This window comes from Chlamydomonas reinhardtii, chromosome 7, assembly GCF_000002595.2.
Source record: "Chlamydomonas reinhardtii strain CC-503 cw92 mt+ chromosome 7, whole genome shotgun sequence".
Lineage (NCBI taxonomy): Eukaryota > Viridiplantae > Chlorophyta > Chlorophyceae > Chlamydomonadales > Chlamydomonadaceae > Chlamydomonas > Chlamydomonas reinhardtii.
Genome location: NC_057010.1, coordinates 4,277,295 through 4,285,620, shown reverse-complemented (window position 1 = coordinate 4,285,620; position 8,326 = coordinate 4,277,295). Strand labels below are relative to the sequence as shown.

Here is an 8,326-nt window from a genome sequence, read left to right as displayed (position 1 = left end):
GAGCACGCTCGGCGACCCAGCTCGGCGAACCTCCTCGCTGGCGGGGGGAGGGTGTCCCTCCCCCCGCTTGAGGGGGGGCGCAGGGGGGGGCACCCCCCCGCTAATTTGCATATCGACCAGGAGAGCCCCCCCCCCTGATATCGACTACAACAAACGTCGATGCAGGCCACGATCAGTCGGCACTGATAGCTGGGCGCAGGGGCTAAGTTGTGTGGTGCTTGCGTTTGATGGGGCTGTCGGCAGACCACTGGCCTGTCGTGCCTTGTTTTGCGTTGGTGCTGCCGCCAAAAGACCTAAAAGAGATGAGGGGTGTTACGTGGCGGTGGGGCTTTGGCGGGCTTCGGCTTGGCTTCGACTCATGCGCGTAACGCTATGAAGGTCGGCAGTCAACCAGGGGGTGGGTGTTTCTCTCTGGGCCGGAGACGGTCCCTCGCGGCGTGGGTACGGTGTGCCCCCGCTTGTCGGACTGTCCCTTCAATTGTAATTCGCATCCATAACTTTGCACCCAGAAACCCATTTTCAATTTTGAAAGCGGATTCGTGATTTTCTCCTTGAGCTCTATCCATTTGAGGCATGGGGTCTGTTTCGGAAGATTCTACCCCCCCCTGGAACCTCGCCAACCTGCCTGACCCCTGTCCCATCACACACCTATAGAAGGGTAACAGACATTGAAGGAACGACTTGGCCTGGACGAACCGCATGCGTGAAGCCTGCGACCCAAGGCAGTGCCATACGGTCTTGATGCGTGCCAGGGCGTGGGCACCTGTACCATATGGTATGGGCGCCAGCGCATCACGAACGCCTATAAAGAGCGCTAAGATGGAAACTGTCGAAAGAGGTGCCGTGGCGCAGATGCTGGGCCAGGACCGCACATCCACGCTCAGGATGCTGCGCACGGCGCAACAGCAGGAATGGCCAGACCTAGCCCGTGCTGCTATGGGTCAGTGAAGTGCTCCTGATTTGACCTCTGAAGCCTGCTGATATTTGCGCCAACAAGAAGTACCGTACCACGGTATGCCTGGACAGAATGGTGTCGGCCCTGCCGCTTCGGCTTCCCCGTATGCGTGTTACTTGACAATGCCCACAGAAATGACATGGATCAGCTTTGATTGAATTAATCTCAAGGGCGCATCGCGAAAGGCGGCCGGGTCTGGGAGGAAGACAGGCACGCTCTGGTCTACGTACGCATTCGTTCCCACCACACTCGTCATTAACAGGCAGGGGCCGGTGGGCGTCCCGTGGCGGTTCCCGCGCAACTGGTACCGGCACGCGGCGAGGTGCCTTGGCTCACTCGTCCAGGATAACTTTCAAGGCTTGAGCATGCAGTTGATATTCTGCATTGAATAAGCAGAGGCTTGCCGGCACCGGAAAAGTCCCGAAGAGTCGGGATCGGCCGCATGCCGCCTGTTAGCGCCATATAGCTCCATTGGACCACCTCCCTTAGTTCTTTCTCCTTCATCGTTTGCTTCGCTCTCTGTATACGCACAAAAATGCCTCTTACTCCCACCGTGTACTGGGCTCAACGCAGCGACAAGCTCTATCTCACGATAGACGTCCAGGACGTGAAGAAGCACGAAATTAAGCTTGAGGACAGCAAGCTGTCGCTCAAAGGCTTCACGGGCGACGACGACGGCAAGGAGTATGTGCTCGAGATCGAGTTCTGCGAGACCGTGGATGCCGAGAACCCGGAGAGCAAGGTCAGCGTATCGCCTCGTAACATCTTCGCGATCATTATGAAGAAGGATCTGGGGCACTGGCCGCGCCTCACGAAGGCGAAGCTTCCTCTCACGCACATCAAGGCAGATTGGGACAAGTGGGTGGACGAGGACGAGGAGGCTGAGAAGCCGGAGGCGGACTACAGCGGTGAGTTGAAGTAAAGGGGGCCATGGTGGTGACGCGGGTTTCAGGGACGCGGGCGGGGGTCGGGGAGACCGGGGCGGCTCCGCACGCACACGTGCCAAACAGTGAAGGTGGCCCTGGTGCAAACCGTGCACTCGACCACTTTTCCTAGACCGTCGTCGACCTAATTTTGCGTGTATGATATGTTGGAAATGCACAGCGCGCCTGCGGGGCTCTGGCGCCATCGCTTCGTCACAAAACCCTGACGCCTCTTCCCTCCCTTGCCACTCGTTCGCGACGCTCGGCTTACAGGCATGGACTTCAGCCAGCTCGGCGGCATGGGAGGAATGGGAGGAATGGGCGGCATGATGGGCGGGATGGGCGGGATGGGAGGCATGATGGGCGGGATGGGAGGTATGGGCGGCATGGCCGGCCTGGAGGGCATGCTGGGCGGGATGGGTGGCATGGGCGGCATGGGCGGGATGGATTTCTCGAAGTTTGACGGGGCGGAGGGTGAGGGCGAGGGTGAGGGCGAGGGCGAGGAGGACTCGGATAACGAGGAGCTGCCCGACCTCGTCAAGCCCTAAGCTCGCCGCGGGCGGACATGGAAGGAAGCCGCGTCGCGGCCGTCGCTGCGGAGGGCGGCACTGATTGAATGGAGGTGGTTGGCAAAGGAGAGACACCAAGCAGGTTATCGTAGGGAGGGAAAGGGTGGTAAGGAGGACGGGATGGGGAAGCAGGGCTGCGGATAATGCAGTGTTGCGCTCGGGCACTTGACGTCGGGCGTGCATGTAGCCGTGGCTGGTTGTCACATGGAGTTGTGTTTTGTTGGCCAGCACCAAAAGACTTGTGGAGCCGTTGAGCGCTTGTGTCCCCACTGGGCATGACTGTTGAGCGTGTGTGGAGGTCATGTGTCCATGGCTCGAAGAGATTTGAGGGCGTAGCCGTGGCAGTTCCCGGATCTGAGTGACTGTGAACTCGCAGGAGCAGACACGCACACATAGTTTAGCTAGCTGCGCCAATGCTCAGGTGCGGCGAAGTCAACTCATGCTGATTGCAGGGTTGCTGTAGCGTTGGGTGGCAACAACGTGCAGGTTTCTTGCGGGCGGAGTGAGGGCTGCTGGTAGGAGCACCCTGAGTGAAGGCTGCTGGTAGGACCACCGTGAACGCACGGAGAGTGCGCGGGCCTATGCATGGCGGTTGCCGGTGTATGTTGCCCGGTGTTGCCGGGCACACATGTAACGGCATGCACCATGCTTGCTTTCATACTCGTGCAGCAGTCAAGCTCCTGGTGGCAAACCAGCGGAAGAGGGGTCAGGGGCTCGGCACAGGTGGCATGGATGGTTGTCACGCCTCGCGCTCCGCCGTTGTCACTTTCACCGCGTTGACGAAATGCCGATATGCACTTGTGCACGTCCTAAGGCATGCGCTACGTAAGTTGACAAGGGTAAGCCCCGATGTTGTACGGTACTTCAGCGCTGGCGGCACGCTGGGTCACTGGTGTCAATGGTGGGCTACGGTAGGATGGTAGGCGTCAAGGCGTGTATGGTCTGAGCCGTCTGACACAAGCTTGCAGTAACAAGTTAACCACTAACGCACAACAGTGCAGGGACTGGCGCGGCTCCACACGGGGCAACGGGACAGGGCAGTAGGACTGTAGGACGTCGAAGCAATACGGTAGCTCTAGAGAGCTTCACAGGGGAACTGACTTAATCCTTTGTAATTCTTACATAGCCGTACTTCACAGGTCATAACATGGCATTTGTGGTCCTGACCGGCGGCGCCCCCTGACAGCTACGCTGTGCCGCGTGCTTGTGCACCAGTAGCGACCTCTCGCACAGTTGCAACAGGGGGGGGGTAGGAACAAACTTTTTTGACCCCATGGGACCCCCCGACCGACCGACCGACCGACCCCCCCTACCGTACGACCCCCCAAAACCCCCTCAGAACCCCTTAGTTTTTTGTCAGGTTGGTGCCAATTGACTGCTCTCGGTGAGATCTATCGCTATGCAAAATGATCCGCCTTGGGAACACACTTTGACCGACCGACATGTGGACATGTGGACATGTCACCCGTCCGCCGACAAGTGTCCTGACAGACTGGCCTGCTATGCAACGGCTTACTCCAATGTTACTTGATAGTACGAAATGAGCTGACGCGTTCATCCATGCAAAACCCGCCCGGCACCGGCCTGTCCCTGGCCCGTTCCCCAGGCATCTTCCAAAATGCTGACATGCCGCTCCCCACAGTACCCCATACTATGCATGTGTGCTAAGTCTGGGGTATACCTACGCACGCCTCGTTGAGCTGCACCCATTGTGCCGCGCGCTGCAGGACAGAAGCGCTAGGAACAAAACTTGGCACGAACCTGTGCAAAACCTCTTGGGACCCCCCGACCGACCGACCGACCGGCCACTTTGAGGGGTCATAACTTTGCACCCAGAAACCCATTTTCAATTTTGAAAGCGGATTCGTGATTTTCTCCTTGAGCTCTATCCATTTGAGGCATGGGGTCTGTTTCGGAAGATTCTACCCCCCCCCTGGTTGCAAACCCCGAACCCGTTTCATCCTATCTTCTAGCTCATTTGTACAGACATCAACAGACACGCCGATATGTCCAAACGTCGCTGATTGTGCTGTTGTCTGGAGCGCAGTTGAAGGTGCGGACTGCGGACTACCGAATCCTCTTACGTGCTCCTGCTATCGCCAGAGGACCCAGGAGACACACACGACGACTCAAGCGCCCCGAATGCAAACGGCAGACATCAGCCGCAACTACTCAACTGCGTTCCCACGTGCGCGCTCTTTGCAGACTGTTTATCTTTCCCAGCCAGCAGAGCGCGCGGCGAGAAACTGCCAGGCTGATCGGCAACAGCACACGCGCTTACTCCTCAGAGCTAGCCGCAGGGCCGTCCTCAGTGTAGGACACCTGCGCAGAGCGCACACAACAACCATACAGGGGAAGGCTTCGGTCCAGAAGGACTTCCTACAAAAGATGTCCAAGCGCGACTGATACGGCTCCGTTCTAAACGCACCCCGCCCAGATGACTGCAAGAAGGCCTGAGGCATCCCGAGGCTCCCGCCCCAGTCACAGCCCTAGCCGTGATCACGCGATGGTGCCGCCACACCCCAGCCATCCGCACTCCCGCCGCCGCTCGCCCCCCCACCCACCTTGACCATGGCCGGCCGAATCAGCTTGCCGCCGATGGCGAAGCCCTTGCGGAACTCCTGCGAGCGGTGAGCGGGCAGCAGCAACAACAACATCAACTCGTGCACATTTGTGTCCGTACGCTGCAAGCAGCAAGAGCCGGTCTTGCCACGAGAGTCGCAGCCCAATACACCGGCGCTCCCGCCGCCGAGCAGGCGCAGTTTGCGCCGCCATCCATTGCCTTCCCTTCCTGCCCGACGGCCGCCAGCACGACACCTCCCATGCCAGGTCCACGAACGCATCTCCAACCCCAACAGCCCCGGTCCGTCTTCTGCCAGTCCCATGCATGCTCCTGCACGCCGCCCGCACCCGCCTCCCAAGCACCCTGTCGTAACCATTCCAGCGCCTCCGAACGCATCCCCTGCCAGCCGCCCCTGCCAGCCTGCCCAGCGGCTCCCTCCTCTGCCAGCCTCGCCTGCCATCCTCCCCATCGGCCCCCTCTCCGGCTATTGCCTCCCGCACCTGCAGCACGGTGCCGTCGGGGTGGCTGTTGCTGGGCTCGCGCATGATGGCGTCATGGATGTTGGGGTCGAAGGGGGTGCCGGTGGTGGGCACCGCCTCCACGCCCTGGGTGCGCATTAGGTCCACCATCTGCTTGTACAGGCCCTGTGGTGGCGAGGTGGCGAGGTGGCGTGGCGGTCGCAGGTGTGGTGAAGGAGGCGGCAGAGGCAATGCTGTGTTGAGAGATTGTGGTGGGAGGCGTTGGCGGTAGACGCGTGGTGGGTCGGAATTGAAGATAGATGGTGACATGGAGTATGTTCAAGGACGGCAAGTAGAGGGCGAGCGCTTACGGCCTTGCGACCGTTCCTTCTGCTCGCCAGGGCAACCGCACTTACTGCGCATCATGCGCTTATCCCGTGTCTTTCCTACCTTTCATCAAATCACGCCTGCTCACGATCCCGGCGATGCCTGGCGAAGCATTCCACCCAACCGGCACGCCCTCACACGCACCTGGTACGAGTTGTTGATCTTCTGCTCCGCCTCGGTCTCCGCCTTGACCTGTTTGCGGGATAACCACGGCGGCCTCAATACTGAAACACCGAAGCAACATCCTGGCCGCTCGGAGCAATCGCCTGACTCGGCCCGCCTTCCCCCGGTAGCACGCCTACCCCCGCACACGACCGCGCACTCGTGCCGCGCGAATACTACGGCACTGACCGCATCCCAACAGCCTTCACCCCAAGAGTGCGCGCCTATATACTTGCCCCACGCGGCCCTTCTTGGGACCTTGGGCATCCCAAGTCGCCCCTGTCCCTTCCAGTGTGCCATGCCACCGGGCTGCACGTGCCCCCATGCGCCCCTACACACAGAGCACATCCGCTGTGCCCCGTACCGGAAGCAGCCATGCCAGCCTCCACGGACCGCGCCCGATCTCCGCAGCCAACCCGCCGCCCGCCGCCCCAAGGCCTAGCCCCTGTGTGCCATGGCCCCTATGCCTAGAACCCTATCAGAACCGTTGCCACCACCAGGTGCAGCCACCTCCAGGTGCAGCCACACAGCAGCAGCTTATCCAGCCCGACCTCGCCCTCGCCCTCGCCCAGCCCCCCCCTTCCCGGTCAAGCGTACAAAGTCACCCCAACCCGCACCCCGCACCTGCGTCCGCGCCAGCTCGAAGTTGTCCACGATGGGCAGCATCTCCTTGATCACATCGCCGCGCACGCTGTCGGTGAGCGCGGCGCTCTCCTCTCTCTGAAGCAACAGCCGCGGAGGCGGGGGCAGCAGGGGCACCATACGGGTCAGAGCGCAACGGAAGGCCAAACCAGGAGATTGTTGGTGATGCCCTGGCGGTGGGCACGGACGTGCCAGTAAACGGGGGAGGTGCCGCCTCCCTCAGCAGCTCCACAGGGGTGTTCCAGCCAGTGCTGTCTGTGGCATGCGAGCCGGCGCGTGCTGTACCCCGTGCCTCGGCTGCAGCTTCCTCCCGTGCCATCCACACGCGCGCGCCCCAGCCTTGCCGTACTTTCATTGCTTGCTCCCGTACTGCGGTTTGCACCGGGGCACTCGTGACCTGCCGCCGAGCCCCTCACCCTGTCGCCGGCCCTTGCCTCCGTCTTGCGTTTGCTATGCCGCCGAACCACGTCCCCTCTCCCAGCAGCTCGCCCCCCCTGCCCCGCCCCCCGGCTCGCTGCCCAGCCCACGTGCTGTGATTGCTGTCCCCGCGTCTCATCCGCTCACCCCCTGCCCCTCCTCCACCCCCTCCTTCCCCTCGCCCCTCGTCCCGCATCCCACCGTGCGGCGGCGGAAGTTGTCAAAGTCGGCGTTGAGGCGCAGGTACTGGTCCTTGGCGCTCGCCAAAGAAGCCTCCAGCGACTTGGCACGGTCGTTGGCCTCGTTGGCGGCCGACTGCAGGCGACCCATCTCAGCCTCCAGCTCGGCAAGGGCGGCGGTCTGTTTTGGTTGCGCGATGGTGAAAGGCAATGACAGACAGGGAGCGGGACAGGGATTCTTGAAGTGTGACTAAGGGCGGGAGAGCAAAGTAGGGCATAGACAAGCAATGGGCTGGACAGGGGTCTTGGGTTGCGGTGCGCTTCGCTGGCGGGGGGAGCTGGCGACGCTTTGCCGTCGGCCAGCCAGTGGGCGCACACGGTGCTGCCCAACAACCAGTACATGGCCCGATCACCCGCCCCGCCTGCATCATGGCTTGTTATTGTAGCACGAAGCTCAAAAACGAGCGCAGCCACCCCATTCCCGCCTGGCGACCCCAATTCAACGCACCAGCACATCCTTGTCCAGGGTCTCGCTGTCCAGAGCCTTCTTAGCACGCTCCAGGGGGGTAGCAGCCGCCTCCTCAGCAGGGGCAGCGGCAGCCTCGGCCTCCTGTGCAAGCGAGAAAGCTCGGGATGAGGTCCAGCTTTCCAAATCGCTTGCATTTCAAGCAATACCCCGCCCAAGGCATGTGCAATTTGCAGACCTGTACCTCAGCCGCCCTCGTCGCGACAAAACGACGAGCCACGGGCGCGCGGGCGACCATCGGCTTGGCAGCCGCACGCTGTACGCTCCGCGGGAGCGCGACGCAAGCCGGGCGAGAGGATAGGAGCTGCATTTTTGTGTTGGTCTATGAAAAAGCAATTGGGTGTGCTGCGTACAAGGTGTAGTCTACCATCAGGCTTGCTGACATGGCCCCGGATTGTTCCCGATGGTTCCCCATCTCCTGCCATCCTCAGGCCACGACGACCTCCCAGGTTCTCAAAGCTCAGGCCTCCTCTGGCGCGGCGCATCACCTGTGCCACCAGCATGCGGCCGGAGCGCGCCGGGTGCACGCATGCGGCGTGCCGGCG

The 8,326-nt window shown here is 61.4% G+C and overlaps 2 protein-coding genes across 3 annotated transcripts; one reads left to right on the top strand and one right to left on the bottom strand.

The window, feature by feature from the left end:
• Nucleotides 1–1,350: 1,350 nt before the first annotated feature.
• CHLRE_07g341550v5 (uncharacterized protein) lies at nucleotides 1,351–3,566 on the top strand. The gene is made up of 2 exons (XM_001692475.2): nucleotides 1,351–1,863; nucleotides 2,152–3,566. The coding sequence occupies exons 1-2, from the start codon at nucleotides 1,491–1,493 to the stop codon at nucleotides 2,424–2,426; spliced, it is 648 nt and encodes a 215-aa protein (XP_001692527.1). The 5' UTR covers nucleotides 1,351–1,490; the 3' UTR covers nucleotides 2,427–3,566.
• A 2-nt stretch (nucleotides 3,567–3,568) lies between these two features.
• Nucleotides 3,569–8,140, bottom strand: CHLRE_07g341600v5 (uncharacterized protein). Of its 2 annotated transcripts, none has more exons than XM_001692361.2 (8): nucleotides 7,960–8,140; nucleotides 7,764–7,865; nucleotides 7,278–7,436; nucleotides 6,642–6,737; nucleotides 6,000–6,047; nucleotides 5,511–5,654; nucleotides 5,012–5,068; nucleotides 3,569–4,769 (listed from the first exon to the last, which is right to left on the bottom strand). In XM_001692361.2, the coding sequence occupies exons 1-8, from the start codon at nucleotides 8,089–8,091 to the stop codon at nucleotides 4,725–4,727; spliced, it is 783 nt and encodes a 260-aa protein (XP_001692413.1). In that variant the 5' UTR covers nucleotides 8,092–8,140; the 3' UTR covers nucleotides 3,569–4,724. The 2 variants fall into 2 exon arrangements, with proteins under 2 accessions (XP_001692413.1, XP_001692412.1); XM_001692360.2 differs by having other exon boundaries at nucleotides 7,966–8,140.
• Between the last annotated feature and the right edge of the window lie 186 nt (nucleotides 8,141–8,326).

Bases quoted from the DNA above. Each gene is read 5' to 3' on its own strand.
- CHLRE_07g341550v5 (XM_001692475.2), top strand. From the start codon at position 1,491: ATGCCTCTTACTCCCACCGTGTACTGGGCTCAACGCAGCGACAAGCTC. The intron at 1,864-2,151 runs GTGAGTTGAAGT...CTCGGCTTACAG, and splicing joins GCCGGAGGCGGACTACAGCG to GCATGGACTTCAGCCAGCTC.
- CHLRE_07g341600v5 (XM_001692361.2), bottom strand. From the start codon at position 8,091: ATGCAGCTCCTATCCTCTCGCCCGGCTTGCGTCGCGCTCCCGCGGAGC. The intron at 7,866-7,959 runs GTCTGCAAATTG...TCGCTTGCACAG, and splicing joins CGAGGGCGGCTGAGGTACAG to GAGGCCGAGGCTGCCGCTGC. The intron at 6,738-7,277 runs GTGGGATGCGGG...CTGTTGCTTCAG, and splicing joins ACAACTTCCGCCGCCGCACG to AGAGAGGAGAGCGCCGCGCT.